Here is a 23,887-nt window from a genome sequence, read left to right as displayed (position 1 = left end):
TTCAAATAAATCGAAACGCTGAATCTGGAATCCCTGGAACTGCACCGAGTGAGTATTCTTTTATCTACAAGGGTATATAAGCTTCGGCTGGCCGAAGGTAGCTTCCTTTCTTGTTATTCCTCTTTTTCAATAGCCGTTATGTGAACTTAGTAACGGCCGCTCATAATTAGTTCCTTATTTTATAAAGTTTTTTTTTAATTAGACTTACCCCTTTGTGAAATCATTAAAATGTATTTCTTTTCTCATTAAATTTCAAATTTTTCACAGTGTTATCATAATACCGTACTTTGAAGTTTTTGGGTGAACAGCTTTTAAAAGAGAGAGAGAGTGGGGAGAGCGAGCTTTTATTCAACAGTGGGCCACATTAAAGTGGGGCATGGGGAGTTCGATAAACCGTGCGATTGGAGCCCCATTCGCCCCACTGTGCCACCATGGGCTTGCAGTTTTCGCACGCGAGCTTTGATTATAACGGGGCTAACGGGGCTTTTGCGCAAGTACACAAACAAAGCCAGCTGTTTCGACTGGGCCAATAACAGTGGGGTGTGTGTGCGTTAAGTCTCTCGGCGCTGCAAGTTCCAAAAGATTGCTCCTCGACGAAGGTCAGTTCACGCGGAAGCTCGAACTTCGTCGGATGGCGAACACGGATTACCTTCGAACTGGCTAGCCGCGCAGCAGGAAGGGCAAGGGATAGGGAACGGGGAGCAGAGGTCGTCACCCGGATACAGACAAAACTTTTCCGAGTGCCCCAGTCCCAGCATCCAATACCCAAAAACGTGCAAAAATATTCGTTTGTTGTGAAAATATCCACTCCAGCGTACGCACAGATGCTTTCGAGCCCACTGAAAATCGGGATGTGGCTGTGGATTTGGCTGCGGTTTTCAAATCGGCACAAGCAAACAGCCATCGCTCGTATGTAACTCACAAAGTTGCATAATTACCACACATGAATGGCTGGCGACGAACCGAATTTGGGCGTTGTTGCAGTTGCAGTTGCACATTGCCATTGCTGATGCACTGCCGCATTTTCGCTGGCCACTTTGTTTGCGGCCACCGCCATGGAAACGTGTCGCACCTGTGCGATTTCCATGTTTGTGTGCGACTTCGAGAATGGCAGCAGCAACACCCACTTCCTGGACCTCCATCATCCCAACTGCTGGCCAAGCGAGATGGCCCAAGTTCGCCAGCAGTTCGTCACCTGGAATCTGAAGGTGAGTGTACTCTAGTATTAGTAACCTTATTGTAAAATCAACTATGAAAGTTCGTATACGAAAACTACCAAAAATATTAAGTTATAGTCCTTTAAAGTCGAAATATCGTGTATTAAAAACTTTATAAAATCAAGATTTTTTATTTCTAACAAAGATGGCAAATCTTTTTTCTACTGTGTGGAGTGATTGTTGCCTTGTAACCACCTCTCTTTGAAAATTGCAACTTTTCGCAAGTGAAAGTTTGTGTGTAGGCAATGATTTGGCATTAAATTGCGCAGAGGTTTCGTGAAACAACGCTGGGAAAGCCACTTGGGGTTAAACTATGCACATGCTGGCAATTTTCATGTTAGGCCTAAAGCTTTTGGGAAATACTCAATCTGAAGTTTTCCTAAAAAACTCTCTTTTTCTTTTTGACAAGAAGTAATTTGTGGCAAACACGAACATTACGTAATAATAATAATAATAATAATGTATTAGTTTATTAACTAGGATATAGTACCATATACCTTCACCACTGCCCGATCGATGTCGTAGGCAATCCAATGGGTTTCCAATAGGTAATCTCCTTCTGGGAAAGGTAGAACCTTCGTAACTTGGTGGTTAACAAAGTCGATGGGAACCTTTTCCACAATGAGATCATGCTATCGTTAAAAAATTTTAAATTGCAGCTATTATAATAATAATAATATTCCTACAATATGCTCACATCAAACGGACAGGTGTGGTTAATATTCGAAAAAGGTCTGAAGAAATTCAAAAAGTAATTAACTATTGGGTTCGAATTGGTATCTTTCAAGAATCTGCAGGCATCCACTGTGACATTGAACATGAAAGGCCTGTAGCCGCTGAATCGTTTGTAGAGTATTCCTTTGACCTAAGGATAAAAATGCTACGTCTTTAATTCTTCGTTTTTCTTATTATCTACATACCTTTACTTTCGTAATTGGAATTTTGAATAAATTCACTTTTAGAGATAAATATTTGTAGGTTCGATTCACCGACTTTAAAAAGCAATATTCGAAATCGTCAAACTTTTTATCTAAAGATGTGCACACGACGTTGGTGAATTCAAAGTTGGATGAAATCTTTAAGCAAATCTATTAGTTATCCATTTCTGAACACATTATAAATAATAACCTTTTCAGCCATATAGAAAACTATGAAAATATAGATCATTTTTCTGCTTAAATTTTTCCACATCTTACAATAATGGAGCAACAATAAGAACTGTTTAAAAATGTAATTTTGTAATGGCCATTTTATTGCAATTATTTTTCGCTTTTAGCAGCTTAATTATTTATTCGATTAGCGATTAGTATTCTAATGAGGCTTAAAGATAGAAAAAGATACGTTTAACAACCTGTAAAATGATAACTCTCTAAAAGCGTAAGTCTTTTTTAATGTATATCTAATGAGCCATATCAAAATTCTGTTTAAAAACCGATATTGTACTTATGAAAATTAAGATACAACTAATTTCAGATCTCTCCCAATGATGGATTGCCTCAGAAAATCTGCAGCGACTGCTTCACCAAGTTCTGTTCGATAAACGCATTCCGGGTGGCTTGCCAGGAGGCTCAGCTGAAGTTGTCCAATATTTACGACAAGATCGATGCCAGCAGCCTGGAGGAGGAACACCCCGAGGACTTGGACCAAGCAGAGGAGCCCCGGGGAACAGAAACAACCAAATTAACAACGACGGTTTCAGCCGAAACACAACCAAACACTGCCAGTGACACCATAGAGATTTTTGTGGATGCCGTAGACATCGACCAGGAGGAAGAGGAGCAACCTCCGGAGGAATATGCCACTCCGGAACTGACCATTAGCTACACCTGTAAGTTCTGCCTGCGGCCGGAGGAAAGCTATAAGCTGCAGCAACTTTTGCTGGAGCACATCAACACCAGCCACGATCCGGAGCAGCCGTACAATTGTCCGGAGTGCGAGGCCCGCTTCCAGGATGCCGCCTCGAGGACCGTGCACCTGAAGAGCAGCCACGTGGAGAAGCAATATGCCTGCGAGGTGTGTGGCAAGAAGTACGGCGATCGGCACAATCTACGTCATCACGTGGAGAAGTACCATTCGGAGACGGACTTTGAGTGCGCCTTGTGCGAGAAACGCTTCTACACCCGCAAGAGCCTCAACTACCACATGAAGTGGCACAATCCGGACCGCCAGTTCAAGTGTCGCCACGGCGGATGCGAGCGGCTCTTCATCAGCCAGCGGCACCTCATGTGCCACGAGGCCACGCACTCGGGCACCAGCTCCAGGAAGAGCGAGCACTGCGGCTTCTGTGGAAAAAGTAAGAAAATCTGGGAGGGATTTCACCTTCACCCAAAAAAAAATCGATATGAAACGTAGATCAATTTTACATTATTTAAGATCAATTTTAATCTGATATGCGGCCAGGTAAATTTGATATGGTCGAAAAGAGTATTTCATGTAAAAACGATATGGGTTTTGCAATTTAAAATTTACATGGCCATATCGATTTTACGGGAACATGCTTTTCTTTAGTGTAAGAATAAGTATACTGTGTGTGTTGGCAGAGCAGCGGTAGAGAAGAATGAACTTTATAGCTTTAAAGATATTTTCCACATTTCTGTATAAAGAGAACAAAGTTTTTTTTTTTTCAAAAAAGGAACAATATGGAATTGATATTGTTTCATATCAATTTTTCCATAACAAAATGGTAAGATTTCATATCAATATGGTACAAAATCATAAATATATTTGGAAATATCATTTTGAAATGAACAAAAAACAGACCGAAATTGATATGAAAAAATTCCCAATGGATGATTTTTTTTGGTCTTTTTTTTCTGTGTAGGATTTCATCATCTTAAATACCGTCTAGCTTTATTTAAATCTAATTTTAGACCACCTTTTATTATATCCCACCAGCTTTTATACACCTGAAGACCCTTCGCTGGCACATTTATAGACAGCATGGCGGCGAGAAGCCCTATAAGTGCTCCAACTGCACGGAGGGTAAGTGAAGATGAAGGATCCTCTGGCTCGAGGGGACACCTACACAGGATCTTCCGCACCTCCGAACATGGGGTTCTGGAAGATCCCTCGACTATCAAACTATTCACGAACATGAGCATTAACCATATATCAATCTGTCGCATCATATATCAACATTCTCACATCCAACAAGCGCTTTAAGACCATAGAAATCGAGCCAAGCCCGGCTTATAGAGTGTTAGTCAAGCCCGAAGCAACGGTAAACATAATGGCTAACCCAGCTCTTTTTGTAAACCTTCTTAGCCATCGCATGCAATTAACGAACAGCAAATGTTTTGTACTTTGATGCCCTTTTTAGCCACTTGATTAGCGTTTTAACCCATCAAACCAACTAACCAATCAATGCATAACCAACTCCATCCACCGTACGAAATCCTGGAGAGCAGCATGCCAGCAATTACAATTAGAATCGTTCTGAAATTGGGAAATAAGAAAATATTCGGCCTATAATATTAAACTTAAATTCCTCTTTTTGAAAATCAATTTCAAAACGATTTTTTTTTCCGACTGCATACATATGTTTCTACTTCATGACACCCTACGTCTAGCTATCCTTTAACCCAATACCGATCACTACTAAACTTACATCTCACTGGTTCCTCAGTTTTCGCATCCTACGCGGAAAAGCGCATCCACATGCTGGAGCGGCACAGGGAGAATCTAACGGCCATCGAGCGGAGCGAGTGCATGTTGTGCCGCCAGCAGTTTTCCAGCGAACAGGATCTGATCCACCACATGTCCGCGGAGCATCTGCAGCGTCCCGGAGCTCCGGTGATCGCCAACAACAAGCGGGTGTTGCAACAGAAGCGGGAACGCCAGTACTCTGGTCTCTTCCAGTGCGGCAGCTGCACTCAGAGGTTCAACATGAAGTCGGCGCTGGAGCGGCATGCAGCCGTTCACTCGGAGAAGGACCGGCCACATGCCTGTCCACACTGCTCCAAGAGGTTCAAGCGCGCCCAGGACATGAAGTGGCACATCAAGACGCACGAGAAGGAGAAGCCCAATGTGTGCGATGTCTGTGGAAAGGCCTTCGCCCTCAAGTATGTGCTTACCCAACACCGGTTGAGTCATGAGGGTAAGTTAATATTATTATATTTGAAAAATTATATTAAAATATTTGATATATTTTTGGAATAATTGTAATATTGTATTGGTAAAATATTTGTGATAATAATAACACTGTTATCTCGATGGATGCGATCAATTTTAATTCGTTACAAATTCCCAAGTTTAACTGGGTTTTCCAAAAAGTTTCCCGACGCAAGGATTCTTAGCTGAAGGACCTAAAAGTTAACAAGAGAGAACGTTATAGTCGGGTGCCCCGACTATCAGATACCCGTTACTCAGGTAAAGGGAGTGCGAGGGAGATGGAGATATAGATTGAAAACTTTGATCACGCATAACTTTTTAACGAATGGTCCGACTTGAAAAGTTTCTCCTACATTTCGATAGGTATTGATAAACACAATAAAACTGCATTTTTACTTTTCCAAAATATTAAAGTTTTTAAAATCGTATATAAGCGATTGTGGGCGTTAGAGGGGGCGTGGCACCATTTTGAAACAAACTTGCGCTGCGTAGGAACTCCTAAAATCTGCATGCAAAATGCCAATCTTCTAGCTTTTATAGTTTCCGAGATCTCAGCGTTCATACAGACAGACAGACGGACAGACGGACATGGCTAGATCGACTCGGCTAGTGATCCTGATCAAGAATATATATACTTTATGGGGTCGGAAACGCTTCCTTCTCCCTGTTACATACTTTTGCACGAATACAATATACCCTTTTACTCTACGAGTAACGGGTATAAAAATAATGCTGAAATTGGCCAACTTTCCGGGGGTATTACAGGCAAACGGATTCATGGTTAGTTTTGCTGTTAAAGTATTCTATAAGTAACACTATTTAACTTTCGATCCCCATACTCAGAATAATTTTAGAACATTTTTTAAGGGAGAAAAAAATAAAAAAATAATACAAAAAAAATAGCCTAAATTAAATTTAACAAACGCATTCATCGAGGTACATTTTTGAAGTAAACAATTTTAACAATCTCCAATCTCTTTCAGTACTGGAGAAAAACTTCAAGTGCAACATTTGCGGTCGCGCCTATCTGTTTGAGAAGTCATTGCGGCTGCATCAGCGAGTTCATACCGGGAAAACCTACTATAAATGCGATCTCTGTCAAGAGCGATTTGTCACGCACATTAAGCTTAAAAGTATGTATGCCAGACCATTCATAGGAAACATCTCTTACGATCAAAATCACTTCCAGCTCACATGCAAAAGACACACGCCGCCTCTGCGGACCACCCTCTGGATGATCTGATCAACATTGTGATTTCCTAACCAAGTGGAACAGCAAACAATTCTGTTATAGCCAAGCACAACACGGAAACCGAGCGTAGCTCACTGATCTCAAGCCTATATAGACCATACCATACCATACCCTCCATCCAATTACTAGACCATATGCACGCGGATGTGCTTAGAGCTTTACTTAGAATACTCCGTAGGCGAATGTTACTCCTGTATCCCATATATCTCTGCCCATTTCTTCTTGAGCCCCATATCTCTTTCTATCTCTGATCCATATTAATCTCACAGAACGCCTACAACACTCCAAGCACATATATCCTCTTGACCATTTAGCGATAAGCAATAAGCAATGAGAACAAAAAAGGTGTTACAAGAGCAATTTAAGCTTCACGGCATACTTTTAATGCTCAAGAAATGCATTTATTTCCAGATGAAACCGAGAAGTATTTACAATAATTACCAAAAACGTATAGGAATATTTAAAATATCAATATACTATGGATTTTAATATATGTAGTTGCAGATATATTTACCAAATTCATGTTCCGAAATAAACATTCATTTGACCAAAGTTTGAAGAGTCGTTTTTTTAAACAGGGCGGGAGTTATCGACTACGATTGTTTGCTAATAAAAATATCGATTTTAAAGAACTTAAAAAATAGCTAGAAAATATGAGAAGCTCTTGTAAGGATAATAGAGATTTTCGATAATTTAAAAAAGTAAAAATTGAATTTTTAAAATTCTATTGAGATTTGTGTGTAAATATTTTATTTATTTATTTACTAGAACACTTCTAGCTAGAAAATATCTAGAAGATGCCTGAACTGTCACCGCCCACATGCGATAGCTGTGACTCGTGACCGCGTCGGGTAACCGTGACAAGTATCACCTGCGGCCGCCAGTTGCCCATCTCTAGGGAACGTGAACACGTCAGTTTTTAGTTTATAATATTATAATATTTATAAGCGAAAAGTTCAGTGTCCAGCGGTCGCGAATCCAAGTCAGCAGTGGTGGCAATGTCCACAGGGACTACCAGCACACTCCATACCGTTTAGAGAACCCAAGCAACCAGCCCGATCAAGTCAGAAATCAGCGAATACAAAACGCAGACGGCGCCGCAAGTTGACCAAAAACGGAGTCAAATCCATAATAGCCGAGCTAAGAAGACGCCGCCAGCTGAAGAGAGGGGGCGGGGTGCACCGTAGAGATTACCAGCTGCCACGCCAAGCAGATCTGACGTGCGTGTCGCTAGAGAATCAACTCCAAATCACGCCCACACTGGTTTTGTGCGGCCATCGAAGTACACGTAGCATTCGGCATGGCCTTGCCATTGAGCGACCTCCTCATGTTGGGCGGCGGCGAGAAGAAACTGGCCGCCTGCCTGCTGCTCCTCCTCCTGGAGCTCTTCCTCGAAGGTACGTACACTTGGCTACCTTATCGCCGCCGAGTGCCTAACTACACGTCATTGCTTTTCGCACAGGCGCCGAGGCGACGGCGAGTCCGGCGGACATTGAGAACCATCTGGAGCTGGGCAAGGAGTTCCTGGCCCGCGGTCAGCTGTCGGACGCCCTGACCCACTACCATGCGGCTGTCGGTAATTACAAATGGCCAATAAAATACGACACACTTGGAATACCCTTGAGATCTTAAGTTCTACAGTGCTTAATATTGAATTACCATAGCAGCTGTCTGTTATTTTGATTGATTTTATAGGTTTAACTTGGAGTAGTTAGTGGGTTTTTGTAGGATTAAACATATTTTCCTTAAAATATCATAAGACATACACATTTATAATGATTAGATGGTTTGTCTGCAATTTTCAAGGTCAACAAGATAGTTATTTCTATATAAGAAATAAAATAGATGAGCAAATTATAATGGATTGATCGAATTTGGTTATGTGATTATATAATATACATAGTTTCTCATTCGTACTTAACCATAAACATAGTAATTATTTCTAGAAAATTTTAAAGTTAATTGCAATATTTAATCCGAAGATGATTAGGGTTCATTACTAAAAAAAGGTAATTCTAATTACATTGCTTATAAACGTTTAAAATTGTATAGGTTTAACTTAAAGTAGTTAGTTAGTTTTATAGCACATTCAACATATTTTCCCTAAATTATCATAAAACATATAGACTAATAGTGATTAGATGGTATGTATGCAATTTTCAAGGCCAACAAGATAGTTATTTCCATATAAAAAACGAAAAAGATGAGCAAATTTTAATCGATTGGTCGAATTATTAGGTTTCCACTGATTTTTTCTTTTCATTCGTACTTTTATGCTTAATTAATTATATAATTATTTCTAGGTCAATTTAAAGTTAGTTATAATGCTTTATCCAAAGTTAGATTGTTAGTTTTGTCAGTTAGTTTAATTTAAATGTAGTTTATCAGGTACAGTACATTTACTTTTCTTGCCCCAACTTTTGGCTAGATTTGTATTAGTTCAAGGTTACTCCAAGGATATTCCCTACATCTATTTACCCTCAACTTTGATTTAACATATTTATACCCTTTCCACAGAGGGCGACGCCAACAACTACCTGACGCTCTTCAAGCGTGGAACCGTCTACTTGGCCCTCGGCAAGACCCGCTTTGCCGTCCAGGACTTCACCAGGGTGCTTGAACTAAAACCAGACTTCACGGCCGCCCGTGTGCAGCGCGGTGTGGTGCACATGAAGAGCGGCGAGTACGAGCAGGCGATCGTGGACTTTGAGCAAGTGCTACGCGAGGAACCCAACAACGGGTTGGTGCTGGAGCATTACTCCCGCTTGGCCCCCGCCCAGGAGCAATGGCAACTGGTGCAGCAGCTGGTACTGCATAGCGACCACCAAAACGCCATTTCCATGATCACACAGCTGCTGGAGATTTCGCCGTGGGCTGTGCCCTTCCGGCAGGCTCGCTCGGATGCCTACATCGCCGTCAACGATCCGCTGTCCGCCATCGCCGACCTGCGACAGGTGAACCGACTGACCCAGGACAGCACCGAGGGTCACTACAACATCGCCCAGCTGCTGTACACCATTGGACACGCCACCAATGCCCTGAAGGAGATCCGCGAGTGCCTGAAGTTCGATCCGGAGCACAAGCTGTGCTTTCCCTTCTACAAGAAGCTGCGCAAGGTGGAGAAGCAGCTGGTGAACGCAGAGCAGGCGCGCGAGGAGAAGCAGTTTGCCGAGTGCATAGCCGCCGGCGAGGCGGTGCTGCGTCACGAGCCGGAGGAGACGATGATCCGGTACGAGGGCCACAAGGTGCTCTGCAATTGCTACACCGGCGACGAGCAGTTTGGCAAAGCGCTGCAGCAGTGCAAGGAGGCCCTGGATATTATGAAGGATGCCCAGGTTTACTGTGATCGAGCAGAGGCGCTGCTGGGCACTGAAATGTACGACGATGCCATACACTCCTACCAGGCGGCACTCGACCTGGATGAGAGCAACACGCGCGCGAAAGAGGGCATTCAGCGGGCCAAGAAGCTGCAGAAGCAGTCGGAGCGCAGGGATTACTATAAGATATTAAACGTTAAGCGCAGCGCCAGCAAACAGGAGATTGTGAAGGCCTACAGAAAGGCGGCGCAGAAGTGGCATCCCGACAACTTCCGGGACGAGGAGAAGAAGGTGGCCGAAAAGAAGTTCATCGACATTGCCGCCGCCAAGGAGGTGCTCACCGATCCCGAGAAGCGACGCCAGTTCGACCAGGGCGAGGATCCCCTCGATCCCGAGGCCAATCAGCGCGGCGGCTTCCATGGCGAGCATCCCTTCGGTCACTTCCAGCACGGATCGCCGTTCCAGTTCAAGTTCCACTTCAATTAGTCAGCCATTTGCTTTGTGATGTCCTAGCCGCGATCCCCGATATCCTTCGACGATTTTACACTGTTTGTTTTGTTCACTTGAATGGCGTGTAAATAGTAGCATAAAGCATAGAAATCCAATCCCCCAGAGAGTACCACCCACACAAATCGCAACAACACACACTGAGCACTTACATTTAATTAGTTTATTTAATACAATACAATAATTATAATGTAGTACATTTTTCTAATTATGTATAAAAAGAATTAATATGCGAAAACAAGCAATTAAAGACTTGCAAATTTGAACTGAAACTTGGAAAATGTCTGGAATTTAAAGTAGTCTTAAAATGCAGTAACCAAAACCAAATTTAAAAGGCATCTTCTTAGGAGTTGGGCGTCATGACCACATAAACCAAGGTGGCCAGCATCACTGTGACCACCAGTATAAAGTAGAATTTGAGATTATATTTCTGATCCAGCGATATGATCAGAGCACGGAACTGCGCCATGGGCGACACCTGGTCCTGCTGTCGCACCAGAGGCTTCCTGGCCAGCGGAGGAGAACGTTTGGTTGGGAAAAAGCTGCTCCTGATGGGCGCCTGCTCCACCTCGGATTCACTCTCCGTTTCCATGGGTTCGCCTGCATGATCCGGCTGATCGTAGAACTGATTAAGCTGCGGATAAAGCGTGTTCACAGCGGTGGTTGGCTGGAGCAGCCGTCCGCGTGCCAAGCTTGGAACACTGGGACGCTGGCGTGGAGGAGCTGGTGATGGACCGCCAAAGGGTCGGGCGGAGCCGCTGTAAGTGTTTCTCGGCGAGACGGGCGACAGTGAGGGATTGAATCCCGAGGCCTCCAGGTAGCTGGTTGAGTTCAAATCCGATTGGGTCAGCAGCGGGCGCGAGAAACCCAATTCCGAGCGTCTGTATGAGGATGGTTCGATGCGAGGCTCGTAGGTGGGAAGGGAGTGAAGAGAAGCAGCTGGCCTTTCGTAGGTGTAACTCCTACTGGGCAAATCCTCCTGTTCGTACAGCGGCTGGTCCACTTCGCGGGTGTAGGAAGTGGTCAAAACTCCCGATTTGGTCAGCGAAACCGAGCGCCTGTCTTGGCGGCTTCTAATCCCCGGCGAGTCCACCATGTAGAAGTCGTCGTCCTCCGACTGGGAGCCCACATCCGAGACCGTGGTGGTGGTCTGCACAGATCTCCCCGAGATCGAGGTGTTGTCCAGTCCGTAGGCGATGGTGCGACGGCTCTGCTCGCTGATCTTGCTGCCGTCGCTTCGGGGTGCACTTCTTCCGGCCGTGCGACGCACTGGCTCCGATGTGGGCGTCGCCACCTGGCTGCCGTGAACGGTTTCCCGCCTGGGTGTGGATTTCTTACTCGCAGATTTGCTTTTGTTCAGCGGCACCCCGGTGATTGCGGCCTTCAGCCGGCGAATGATGACGCTGCGCGTGCTGTCCCTCACCGGAACGCCCGGCAGGCCGAGCTGCAGGCACTTGGCCAGCAGCTCCTTGTTGGTCAACTGGTCCAGGAAAGCGGTGTCGGACATTTTAATTTCCGATGTGGTGAAAGTCAAAACAAAAATAGCTATGTCGTCACTGATTGTTGCTGTTGCTATGGCGATGGTACGGCAGCGATAGCTAGTGCCTATCGATATTTTGAGTGAGTGTTGCAAAAGGATAACTTTATTTATATTTAAGATATTTTTAATTTTCTTTTATATTTAATATTTTATTCTAACAACAATAGGTGTTTCTATGATCATTTAATCCAAAAAACAGTTTAAAAAACCAACCCACCAGTGTTGTTAAATCTCCAAACTTGACCAGTGCTGCCAGACCGCAGTTGTGCCTTTTTCCGTGGTATATTTCGGCTGTCGACCAACGGTCCACGAAAACAACGTGAAGTGCAATCAAAACGTAACGAAACTCCGAACGCGCAACAGGTGTTCAATCGCAAACAACGCTCGAATTAAACGAATCGCCGCGCGGAAAGCGCTCGCCAAGCCAAAGAAAACTCAAGTCGCTGCGTGAAAAGCAGGGGAGAGATATACGAATACAAAACAACAAAGTAAACATTGCATTTTTTGGGAAGCGGCCGAAAAACGCTAGCACCTGTTTTCCCAACATTCCTGCGCCTTCCTTCGTTCTGCGCCTGCGCGTGTGTTTTTTATTAAGTTTTCCTCTCTCGCGGGTGTTTTGAAGTTTTCGTTTTTATTTCGTTTTAACAAGCAAGTGGCTGGAAACATTCGACAATTTGCTTTTGCTAGTTGCAATTGCAGCATATTTTCCTCTCGATTCAAGCCGAGAGCAAAAGAAACAACAACAGCAGCAGCATAAACATAAACCAAAAAACCGGTTAAAGCGGACAAGAGTGAGAAAGGCGCCCCAAAAGAGCAAGCGGGACAAAAACACACAGAAAACGTAAAAAAACACCACAATAAAAAAGTGGGGGAAAAACGAAATAAAAGATATCCACAGATTTTTGGTTTTTGTTTTGAAACGCAAACAGAAAATAAGTGTGTTTGTTCTTTGCTTACCCGTGTTAACACCGAGTTCTCCCTGTAAATGCCTTATCGGCCGATCAAATCGAAAGTGAACGAGTAATTGCCTTTGGTATTTCGATATCGCTATTGCCGAAACTCTTCGCGTGGCCTCCTTCTTATCGCCCGTCCACTTTACCAGAAACAACTACCTGTTGCCGCAACGATCATCACCAGGTGAGCCATAAAATAAACCCCATTAAGGCGTCTATAAACTGCAGCTTTTCCAATACGAATATTCTGTAAATAGTGATTTATGCATTGGCTGAAATATATTTAAAGGTATAGAACTCATAGGAACTCATATAAAGAGGTGATATTGCAAAACATCGCTTGATTTTATGAGCAAAATATGCGACTACCGAAATGCTAAAAAAAATATAACAATCTTTCTAAGTAAAAACTTTGCTGAACCTATCGGTTCCAGTTCAAAGTCTAGTTTGTTCTACATTTTATTCAAAGCGAGACCTCAATAGGTCAATTCAAACCAGAGCCCACTTAAAAATAATAATAGGGTTTTGTTGAATATTTTTTAAAAAGGGGTTCATGTTTTTTTTAACACAACAAGTCTTGGAAAATATTTATCTCACTTTTAAAAGCATATATTATTTTGTCACTTTAAAGATTACAAATCGTCTTAGGCAATTGAACCTGTAATCTACCTATAAACCCATTTAGCCGGTCACCGACTATATTTGGAACACTTTGATAGAGGAGGCACGTGAGAGGCCTTGTATCGATAAGCCAATTGATTGTTAACAAAAGATTAGCCCAATACCTTGGCATTAGCCAAATTTGGGAACTCGCCCACCCTAGTTCATTGACACAACCTTTAACTGTTTGGTTGTTTTGAACTCGCTCAACTTTCACTGAAAACGCGGCTGGGCCAAAATCGGCATAAATCAGCACGAAAACAACAAACACACACACGCGACAAGACAAGAGAAAAATGTTGTAAATGCCAAAATTGAAATGCAGCCGCAACTAAATAAAATCAAATTTGTTGCCTGCTTTTGTTTTCTCGTTTTATTTAATTTATAATTTTATTTATGTAATCCATGGTTAATTTCCAGGCATCATTAAGCCGCGGAGAAACAGTCGCTTGGAAACAAATTGAAGCACACGAGCAGATGATTATGAGATAATCAGTAAATTGCACAAGACCAAATGAAGTCATGAGAGTTGAGTGGATTGTAGTCGTCGTCGAGTGGGATTGGGATTGGAATTGAGTTGGAAGCTGGGAGTCGAAAGTCGATAGAGCTCCAATTTGACACTAAATTGAATGAGATAACAGATTCGAAAATGATTTATCTATTAAATTAAATTGCATGGCGTGTGCAAAAATGAGAAGCTGAAATTGTTTCGGCCATTATATTTCAGGGAAGCCGTACCTGTTGAAATTTCCCAATACCAAATGGCAAAACCAATTCCAATCCCATATGACTCACAGCCAAATGCATTTATTCATTCGTATCTTGCATCTACTTATCGCTAGACAAGAAAAAAACAAAATTCCTCAAAACTGAAGAAAACAAAATGCCAAATATTCCCACCAAAAAAATATATGCAGAAAATAATAATAAAAAAAAGGTAAAAAAAACAACAAAACAAAACAAAACAAGCGACAACAACAAGTTTTATGAACAACAAAACTATGCGCATAAAAAAGTTATATAAAAAACACGTTCAGACTTCAAGCCGCTCGGTGCGAGGGGGATGGCGATATCAAGTGGGTTAGCTGCATGCATGTGTGCGTCTCAGTGTCTGTGTGAGCCACGCTTCAATTGCAAATGCGCCCAGTAAGCGAACAAAGTATGAAAAAACGTTAAAAAAGCATTGACGCAGATACGCTCGCCGTGTGTTTGTTGTTTGTTGTAATTGTAAATTCTACAGGTTTCTTGCCCGCTGTTTGTTTCATCGTGTGTGTGTGTGTGTGTTTTAGCCGTTGTTGCCTTAATGGCAGAAAAGCAAAAGCAACAACAGCAACAAGATCGCTCTGCAATTTTACGCCAAAGCTAAAAAGGCGAGCGATCGAACAGAAATCGAAGCGATCAGCACACAGAAAGAAAAATCCTTTTGATTTGGTAAAAATATCATGAATTAAAACCTGATTCGAAATGTAAAAATAATGTAAATTAATATTTTGGAATATTTAATATTTATACTTAAATCGAAAATATATACTGGTTTTTAGCTGATTTCGATTTTTATACTCCGGCACTTTTGTATTTACAGAGAAAATATTGTAGTTATTAGAAAACAATATGAATGTAATAAGTCCTGTGGAAATCATGTAGAAATCATGACATATTCAACTGCATTTCTTTCCATGCAGAATTGAATGAAAAGGATGAAAAGGAGGGAGAGGCAGTGGGTTGACAAGGAGAGGCTACTCCATTCGTAGGCAAACCGGGCCAATTGTCGATCACTGTGGGCCGAGAAGGCCAACAATGGCATTACTTAACCCCTGCAGATATCGGTGCATAAATGGCATTTCAAGAAAAAACACATGGCAAAGTGGGCTCACCTTGAAAGATAATAGATTTGTGTTCATGCAAAGCAACAAACCAAAGACAATTTACAAGCTATTAAGCGCAAATTACAACCAATTATAATTGGTATAAACATAGGTGCTGTAAAATGGGTATACCATTTTTAAAAATTTTAACAAATTTTCGAAAATAATTGGTATGTTCAGATATCCCCAATAAATTTCTTATTTATCATAGGGACTAGAGCCTTGCATGAATCATTCAATTTTTGTTTTATCATAGTATGCCATGAAATTTCTGATTTGTTTAATTCAATTCTATATGAAATAAATTGAATGTTGTTCTAATTCATTTCGAATTGAATGAATTGAATGAATTATTTTATGAATTTTTTGAATTTTCCAGATTTTTTTTCTGTTTTCTTTTGAGAACAAAAAGTGGATAATTTTTAACAAATCAATGTTAACTGCATAGTAAATAAAATTCAGGCAGATTTAACCACAAAATTATGGGCCTTTCTTCTTCAAAATAAATTGTCGTTTGAATTATTTCGGAATTCATGCCATTCATTCATTCAATTCTATTAAACTCAAAATTCAAATTCATTCAATTCTATTAAACTCAAAAATTCTAATTAATTCATTCATATAACAAAAAAAAATTCAAAATAATTCATTGGATCCATTCATGCAGGGCTCTAATAGGGACCTATAAATTCCAAAATACCACTGTGCATTGACTATGCCCGTGTTTATGCCCCAATAAAAACAACAGCAAACAGCAGCGGCGAACGTTGCAATAAGCCGAGTGGTGGTCCCCCCAAGTCGCCCCAAAGTAGCCCCAAGTCGTCGTCTTAACTTGGCCAACAGCTTGACCAACTTGGCGTTCCCCTCAGCTTGTTTCGGATCGGATTGGATCGGATCGGTTTGGTTTTTGTTTTGCTTGTGTTTTGCACTCGTATTCGTAATTGTTTCATGAAACTGGCCAACTTCAACTGGCGAGGGTGGTGGACCCGAGGGGGGTACGCAGTATAGAGTCCATTTCGGTGGGGGGGATACGAAAAACTAAAAAAATAAAAACAGGTGCGCAGTGCGCAAACGCGCGCGCATTTTTGGTTTTGCTTACTGGTTTTTTCGGTGTCTCCGATTTGGGGCCAACTGTTTTTCGCTTTTAATTATGGTTCATGTGCCGCTTACGACCGTCGATCGCACAAAATGCTAAACCGTCGATCGCTGATCGGCATATACTTATCCAATATATATATCTGTGCACCCCATGTCCATACCCATAGCTCAAGGTTGCCACAAGTGACACGAGTGGAGGAGACATGTCGAGCCATTGAGGTTACTGCTAATTGTGAACTGCCTTCTGGGCGGATCGCCATGGAATTGCCTTCGGGCGAGAGCCATTGGCCAAAGTTATTGGAGTGGAAAGCCCCGATTCGAAGGTGAAGTCTCTGGCTGGCTTTCCCCTCTAAACAAAAAAATCAGGCTAGAAATTCCTGCCTGGGTAGGTGCTATTTATCAGATAAGTGGGTTTGCGCCTTCCTTCATAAAGCGGGCGGGAAATTCCTACTTAGATAAATTATTTTATAGGCCATTCCTAAATTCCTCTTTGATCAGGTGAAAATTCGGTTGAACACTCATCTTTTGTGGGCCTTAAACTTTGGTAATTTCAGATATTCTAAAACTGCGGCGTAGTTAGGTTTTTTTATCAGCAAATCGGATCATAAATTTCTACCTAGAAGGGCACTTTTACTCCATAATTCGGTATTCAGATTAGAAAATGCAAGTAGTTCCCAAGTTCCAGAAAAAACTCTTCGTATAAGACTTCCTTTCCATATAGTCCCTTCTTATCAGCTGTGTCGTTTTGGTTTCGCTCTGCTTACTCATCCTAATTCACCAAGTATTTTCGTATAATTGATCCAAGTGGCTGGTGAATCATGAACAAAACCCTGTAGTAAAATAATTTTAATACCTTTCCTGCTTATCTGGTGCATGTGGCACTTTACAACGTGCACCGTACGAGCTGCTCGAGAGGTAAACAATGTCAGGCGACATATCTGGGCACTATCTGGTGACCCATTTTGAGTCATCAGATAGGGACGACAATTGCATCCAACTGATTCTGATTCGCGGCCTAAAGTCAAGGCATCAAGGCATCGCGGTGCATAAGTCACACGGGGTCTTAATAAATATTAGATTGCCGCAATCGCGCTGATATACAATACACTTATATCTTAAGGTAAAAAAATACGATCGCCGAGTCAAAGACCAACGGCGATCGTATCTCGAGTCGCGTTACGAGCGCACGCGTGTTTCTTGCGCCTTTGTTTTGTTTACACTCGATTGCAAGTGCAATTTGTATCTGGCGGATACATTCCGCCACATGCGCTGTGCTTTGCATAAAAAGGCCCGCTCAAATGCAGCTTAACTGTAACTGGCTGGCGGTGATGACATTTTGTATCTGCTAGATACGTAGATGCGCAGATACGCAGATACGCGGCCAGCTCAAGCGTAAATGCAATGCACGCACACTTGAAAAACAACAAACCGAAACCCTCTGGCCTTATTAATATTTATCAATTTGTTATTTAACTGGATTCGATCTCTTTGTCCGCCGGTCGAGGCAACTTTTTAGCTCTCAATTTGCATAAAGCCCGATAAAAGATACGCTTTATTTTTATAAGCCAACTCGTTTGGGATTGCTGCTTGTTTTTTAGTCGTTTTTCTGCTGTTTTTTTGTTGTTCAATTGCCAATTTGACCTTATTAAGTATGATTTGTAAAATACCTTGCGTGCGACTTAATTAATTGATTTGTTATAAGCTAAAATTCCGCCGGCTGACATCGCCGCTTTAACCCATAAATATTTAATTGTATTTTCTAGGTCTACCCCCCCTTTATTGATTGGGATTTTTTAGAACCGTGCCAAAGCGTTTAAAGCAATTAAGTTGTGACATATCCAACTGACATTTTTAGAACCCCCGGCTAGAAGCTAAAACTGAGTTTCTATCCGAAACAGCAGCTGGCAGCTGTGCTAAAAACCGCGTTGCCCTAGGGTAAGATAAATGGCAAATGTGTTGCGAATATGTTGCATTATGGAGCGTACGGTAATGCCGATAATTTGGCAACCGATAGAGGCTCGCTTTTGGGGCTTCTACTCGTATCCACTGACCAAATAGCACGTGCTAACTAGTGTTACTATGTCAACCAAGCCCCCATTTATTATGGGAATATAGCTTTACTGAATAGAACTCCCGTGGCAACCAATGAAAAACAGTATTTCATCTGGCGAAGTTTTATCAAGGCGGAAGTGCGTGTCTAGGATTAAGTGATAAGCCAAAAACTGCGATAGGTTTGCAGCAAATGAAAAAATAAAAAACTGCAGCCTCATATAGTTGACATTATCGCTAACATGTCCGAAACTAAGTAAATATCAGTCGAAATTATATATCCCTTTGCGTCTAAATTATATAGAACAACGCAAATAATATTTAATAATAATACTTACATTTCTGTCATATTTTAATGGTAAAACAAGAGAGAACGTTATAGTCGGGTGCCCCGACTATCAGTAACTACCCGTTACTCAGGTAAAGGGAGTGCGAGGGAGATGGAGATAGAGATAGAAAACGTTGATCACGCATAACTTTTTTACGAATGGTCCGATTTGAAAAATTTCTTCTACATTTCGATAGGTATTGATAAACACAATAAAACTGCATTTTTACTTTTCCAAAATATTAAAATTTTTAAAATCGTATATAAGCGATTGTGGGCGTTAGAGGGGGCGTGGCACCATTTTGAAACAAACTTGCGCTGCGTAGGAACTCCTAAAATCTGCATGCAAAATGCCAATCTTCTAGCTTTTATAGTTTCTGAGATCTCAGCGTTCATACAGACAGACAGACGGACAGACGGACAGACAGACGGACAGACGGACAGACGGACATGGCTAGATCGACTCGGCTAGTGATCCTGATCAACAATATATATACTTTATGGGGTCGGAAACGCTTCCTTCTCCCTGTTACATACTTTTGCACGAATACAATATACCCTTTTACTCTACGAGTAACGGGTATAATAAAATCATACAAGTATTATTTTAAAGGAAGTGGTCTTATAAGACTATTATTCAAATCTGCGTGCTGATAAGAAGCGTTGGATAAGATGCAAGCACACAAACCCTTTCATATAATGTTTAGATAACCCTGTATACTCAATCTTATTTTTAGTACTCTCAGATTTAATATCTCTTTTTTGAGTCAACGTTTTCACTGCAAAGAGGAAGCGGTTGCTTGCTTTATTACGCACAATTATTCTCTGCATACCCACCATTATGGGGGAAAATGATGGAAAAGAAAAGCCATTCCCAGCAATTTGTCATTGTTTGATTTTCTCTGCACTTGCTATAATTTTTTTCGGTTTTTTGTTTTTTATCTTCTGTTTTTCGGCTCAGCAGTCCACGAGCTCGGAACTGGAGCTACTGGCTCCCAAACAATTTGAGCATTTGATTGCTTTATTTCACTTTACAACGCAAATTGGTGGCTTTGTGTTGTACGGCTTGTGATACTTCCTGCCTGCCTGCCATGGCTAATTATGAACAATCAGAGATCGCTAAAGACAAGACGTTGGCAGGGGGATCGGAATCGGGATGTTGGGATCTTGGATCTCCGATCTCGGGATGTTGCCGCTGCAGCCAGTAGTGTGTTGCACTTAGTTGCATGATTACATTTAATGGGCAACGCCAAAACATAATCATTTCGATTAAATAATCAGCTACTGAAGCAAACCAGAGTCAGCGGCCACTCTTCGCACATTTGCGCCAAACAACAGTCACTGCGGTGAGTTGAACGCCACTACACAGTAAAGAAAATTGGGTTCAAATTAAGCAAAAACTACAAAATTAATGTTAACTCTTAAAAGGTTTTCTTTAAATTACTAATTATAATCTTTGATCTCCATAATATTTTAGTTTCTTTTAGTATACAATTTTGATTTATTAAATGTATTTACTTACAAAAGTTCGGAACCCAAAGAATAAAGTTTTAATATTTTAAATATTTTTCTATAGATATTATTTTATTTATGGAAGGTTGCAATGACTTTTTTAAAATAAATTAAATTTTAGGCAGTATCATATGGCCATAAACATTTTTCTCTGTTGCAGTGATTTTTTTTTTTTTAATTTAAATTTTAGGCAGTGTCATATGGCCATAAACATTTTTCGCTGTGCATGGCAAGGAGCTTGCCTTGTTTGTAATTATGAAAGTTTTTCTCTTCTCATGTTTTCCTCTCCCGAACCGTTGAGCGTTATGAACTCATTTGTTGAAAAGTCAGGTCTAAGCTCTGACTCAGACTCGGACTCGGACCCATTTCATTCATAGCCACAAGCTATAGTCGCTGCACTTATATAGCCACGGCTATCGGAAGTGTTGCCGCTGCTGCTGCTGCACAAGTTGTTGCCGCGGTGAAATGTTGTTGACCACAAAAGTGGCTTGAACCTGAAAACGCCTTGCAACGTGATACAAAAATGCTATTGCTCTGTGCAACAGCAACATCTGCAGCAGAGGCGGCTATCTGAGACTAGTTTTACACCAATTTCCGCTGTTGCCGCTGCAAAGGTTAAAGACACTGGCTTTATAAAGGGAATTTTTTCTATAACTTTAATAGAGCTTTAATGTGGCAATTGCCGTTTGATGTTGCTCTAATTGAAAAAGGAAAAAGCCGGCCGGAGGTATGGGTAAAATCAAGTGGAAAATTATGGATGGCTATGGTGCGTTGTTTAGGGAGGTGTTTGAGATTTCCGAGGAATGCCAGAAAATATTTGTAGCCCAAATATAAATCTCAGCCCGTTTAAGCCGTTTTCTTCTAAACTGGCAGCGAATAAACACACGAAGCGAACAACATTTCAGTTGTTTGTGCGAGGCTTTGTTTGCTTTGGATGTTATTATTATTTTTTATTATTTGTTCGGAGGAATGTATTTTTTTATCGGTCTTTGCGGGTGTTCTGTTTGTTTTTTACTGCATGTTTTTTGTGGGTTAGCAAGTCGAAACCTTGAATGTGTCTGTCAATTTTTTTCTGCACATACAAAACATGTATTTGATTTTAATTTATGGCCCGCAATTTGTTTGGTTTTGGCTAATGTTTGAGAATTTTCATTGCCAGCTAAAATAAATCAAGTTGGCAAATGAATAAATTCCTTTCCATCTTCTGCTCGTTTTTGAGTCAAATGAGTTGTAATATTTTTGGGTAAACAAAAAATTTCTGTTGCTTTTGGTCCACTTTTAGCCCATTAACTTTTAGTTGAGTTGAGCAACTACCAAAACTATGAGAAAGTTAACCAGCCTTTTGACTGAACTCTTGAATATGCATTTATCAATTGGCTCAAGGTCCCCCGGCTGATTTTTTGTGATTTTTTTCCTCCACCGTAAACGTTTTTGCATCTCCCCAAAAACATAATTCGATTTGCCAGCCAACCTGTTTTTTCGTCCACGTTTACCTACGTTTATTCATCTCCCTGGGTGCGACATTTTGATTGATTTAAGACGCTTGGAAATCGAAGAAGCCGCAAAATGATTTTAGCCATGATTGCGCTGATTACGTGACTCTGTCAATTGATTTGTGCGCAAAAAGAAAAACAAAGCTGAGGCTCGGGCTCAAAACTCTTGGCCCATATGAATGAAAAAGCGGCCCAAAGCAGCATTTTGGTTAGTTCGTGCGGCGGCTAAACAACAAAAACTCATCGTGGCTAATTTTTCATGAAGGTTTTTCAATTGTTGTTGTCCGCTGCCGTTTGAGTCGGCCAAAGGCCTCAATTTGTTGTTATGTGCATTGAATTTTTAATTTGCCTTTTTTCTAGTAACCATTTTGAATTTGTTTTTTTTTCTAGCCATTTATTTTATTAACTGAAAATACAATAAAATAATGGCAGCCATGTGGAGATGCCTTGTTTCCATTTTGGAATAATTTTATACAAATAAAACAATAAATAGTTTAGACAGCTCCTCAGATCTTTTGACACTTTTTTTCTTTAAATGAAGGGAAAAAACCTGTCCAGACTGTATTAACTGAAACCTTTCTATTGTTGACCAAGTCCATCCAGAAACTACGTAAGTTGTTTTCAACTAGCAAAAAATAAAGATGAAAAAACCTGAACTTTTAAGCAAATTAAGCGTAAATGAGCAAAAAACAAAGATACACATATCATATACAAATATATTCAACGATTGGACAATATAAAAAATAATAATAAATAATGTCCGAATATATTAGAATGTATTACAACACGCCAAAGACAGAGATAGCAAATCTCTTTTGGAATTGCGCAATAACTAAAACAATTCAAGTGGCAAACTTGACGGGCATTAACTGAAATTGCTTAAACAATTACTGGAAATGTATTTAAAGACTTGAAAGTGTAATTACCGAACAAACTATGAAATTGCCCCTATCTAAAGCCTGATAAAGTTACCGCCCGTGTTCTGAATTAGTTGAGAACAGAATTGTTTACAAAAAAGGGGGCTGAAGAGTGAAGTAAAATAAGTAACAATATAAAAATCAGTTCAAAAGGGTGTACTAAATTAAACAAATAAAGATATGACAGCTTTGCTGAATGGTTCTTTTATTACCAGACCATATATACTTATTATTGAGTACGAGTTTGTTGACTTGGCCCAAATAACCCTGATAAATACACAAAATAAGACGTTATTATTTAATATTTGATTCTTATTTTAATTATTTTAAAAATATGGTTCTTTACGTTGCTGTAATTTCTATTAAACCCTCCTTTATGATCTTCCTGATTGTTTTGGTAACTTCTCTACCTCTCCATCACTACCATCCCCTTTTGAGTACGCTCCTGGAACTCGTGAGCCATATCTGATCACGCACTTAACATATGATAGCTGATAAAAATATTCACCGTCGTGGAAGAGGAAAGAGCTATCGCTCCGAACGTGTGTCGTGTCCTAGCATTTAATTGGATTTCTGTTATATCCATTGTCAGTTGTCCAAGGCAATTAGAGCTCCGGCGATAGTTATCGTTTATTTTTAGCGACATTTTCGCATAAACGCGACAATTTGAGGGTTCGTGCGAAGCTGCTCAATCACGCCTTAAATGATGTGTCTCTTCGCTATCTTGAGTTTTGAGTTGAGAGTTATAAAAAATAGAATACAATCGTCCGGTCCAAGGGGCAGTAATTCGTTGAAGCGTAAACTGCGGAGAGCTGGCTGAAACAATTGATTTCAATTTTAATTAACACCCCCACAGTAGCCACGCCCCTTCGTCTTGGCTCCCCGCCCCCCTAGTCGCATACGGTTTTAATTGGCACTTGCTCTTTGGTGGTCGAGGTTCGCTGAATCTTAACCCCTCGAAGACGACGAAGTCAGCCAACGGCACAAATTAATGAATGAAATTACAATGGGGGGATGGTCCCAAAAGAGGGGGCAGTTTTGGGGATGGGCATGGTAATTATATTGATGT

At 41.0% G+C, this 23,887-nt stretch overlaps 5 protein-coding genes across 7 annotated transcripts in view; 3 read left to right on the top strand and 2 right to left on the bottom strand.

The window, feature by feature from the left end:
• Positions 1-565: 565 nt before the first annotated feature.
• Positions 566-7,105, top strand: LOC108064391 (zinc finger protein 883). The gene is made up of 6 exons (XM_017151896.3): positions 566-1,208; positions 2,691-3,510; positions 4,113-4,199; positions 4,843-5,313; positions 6,311-6,460; positions 6,517-7,105. Exons 1-6 carry the CDS (start codon positions 1,056-1,058, stop codon positions 6,588-6,590), a joined length of 1,755 nt encoding a protein of 584 aa, XP_017007385.3. The 5' UTR covers positions 566-1,055; the 3' UTR covers positions 6,591-7,105.
• Positions 1,694-2,384, bottom strand: LOC108064350 (uncharacterized). The gene is made up of 4 exons (XM_070217903.1): positions 2,346-2,384; positions 2,138-2,293; positions 1,915-2,082; positions 1,694-1,849 (listed from the first exon to the last, which is right to left on the bottom strand). Exons 1-4 carry the CDS (start codon positions 2,382-2,384, stop codon positions 1,694-1,696), a joined length of 519 nt encoding a protein of 172 aa, XP_070074004.1.
• Positions 7,106-7,465: 360 nt separating the features above from the next.
• P58IPK (dnaJ homolog subfamily C member P58IPK) lies at positions 7,466-10,675 on the top strand. The gene is made up of 3 exons (XM_017152094.3): positions 7,466-7,976; positions 8,042-8,155; positions 9,097-10,675. The coding sequence occupies exons 1-3, from the start codon at positions 7,880-7,882 to the stop codon at positions 10,380-10,382; spliced, it is 1,497 nt and encodes a 498-aa protein (XP_017007583.2). The 5' UTR covers positions 7,466-7,879; the 3' UTR covers positions 10,383-10,675.
• On the bottom strand, positions 10,552-11,980 carry bocks (bocksbeutel). The gene has a single exon (XM_017152095.3). It carries the CDS (start codon positions 11,908-11,910, stop codon positions 10,747-10,749), a length of 1,164 nt encoding a protein of 387 aa, XP_017007584.3. The 5' UTR covers positions 11,911-11,980; the 3' UTR covers positions 10,552-10,746.
• Positions 11,981-12,275: 295 nt separating this feature from the next.
• The window catches only part of LOC108064370 (uncharacterized), a 35,834-nt gene continuing 24,222 nt past the window's right edge, over positions 12,276-23,887 (top strand). For all 3 annotated transcript variants that reach the window (XM_070216077.1, XM_070216078.1, XM_017151867.3), the window contains exon 1: positions 12,276-13,080. The gene's annotated coding sequence lies outside the window, so the exon portion shown is untranslated. The remainder of the gene's footprint in view (positions 13,081-23,887) is intronic.

The sequence above is a fragment of the Drosophila takahashii genome, chromosome 3R (assembly GCF_030179915.1).
Source record: "Drosophila takahashii strain IR98-3 E-12201 chromosome 3R, DtakHiC1v2, whole genome shotgun sequence".
In the NCBI taxonomy this organism is placed as follows: domain Eukaryota; kingdom Metazoa; phylum Arthropoda; class Insecta; order Diptera; family Drosophilidae; genus Drosophila; species Drosophila takahashii.
This window is presented reverse-complemented; position numbering and strand designations above follow the sequence as displayed.

Excerpts from the sequence above, each read along its gene's own strand:
- LOC108064391 (XM_017151896.3), top strand. The coding sequence starts at position 1,056 with ATGGAAACGTGTCGCACCTGTGCGATTTCCATGTTTGTGTGCGACTTC. Across the intron at positions 3,511-4,112 it reads CTGCGGCTTCTGTGGAAAAA|CTTTTATACACCTGAAGACC; the intron begins GTAAGAAAATCT and ends ATATCCCACCAG. Across the intron at positions 6,461-6,516 it reads CACGCACATTAAGCTTAAAA|CTCACATGCAAAAGACACAC; the intron begins GTATGTATGCCA and ends AATCACTTCCAG.
- LOC108064350 (XM_070217903.1), bottom strand. The coding sequence starts at position 2,384 with ATGATCTATATTTTCATAGTTTTCTATATGGCTGAAAAG. Across the intron at positions 2,294-2,345 it reads TTTTCTATATGGCTGAAAAG|ATTTCATCCAACTTTGAATT; the intron begins GTTATTATTTAT and ends ATTTGCTTAAAG. Across the intron at positions 2,083-2,137 it reads TTCCAATTACGAAAGTAAAG|GTCAAAGGAATACTCTACAA; the intron begins GTATGTAGATAA and ends TTTTATCCTTAG.
- P58IPK (XM_017152094.3), top strand. The coding sequence starts at position 7,880 with ATGGCCTTGCCATTGAGCGACCTCCTCATGTTGGGCGGCGGCGAGAAG. Across the intron at positions 7,977-8,041 it reads CCTGGAGCTCTTCCTCGAAG|GCGCCGAGGCGACGGCGAGT; the intron begins GTACGTACACTT and ends CTTTTCGCACAG. Across the intron at positions 8,156-9,096 it reads CCACTACCATGCGGCTGTCG|AGGGCGACGCCAACAACTAC; the intron begins GTAATTACAAAT and ends CCCTTTCCACAG.
- bocks (XM_017152095.3), bottom strand. The coding sequence starts at position 11,910 with ATGTCCGACACCGCTTTCCTGGACCAGTTGACCAACAAGGAGCTGCTG.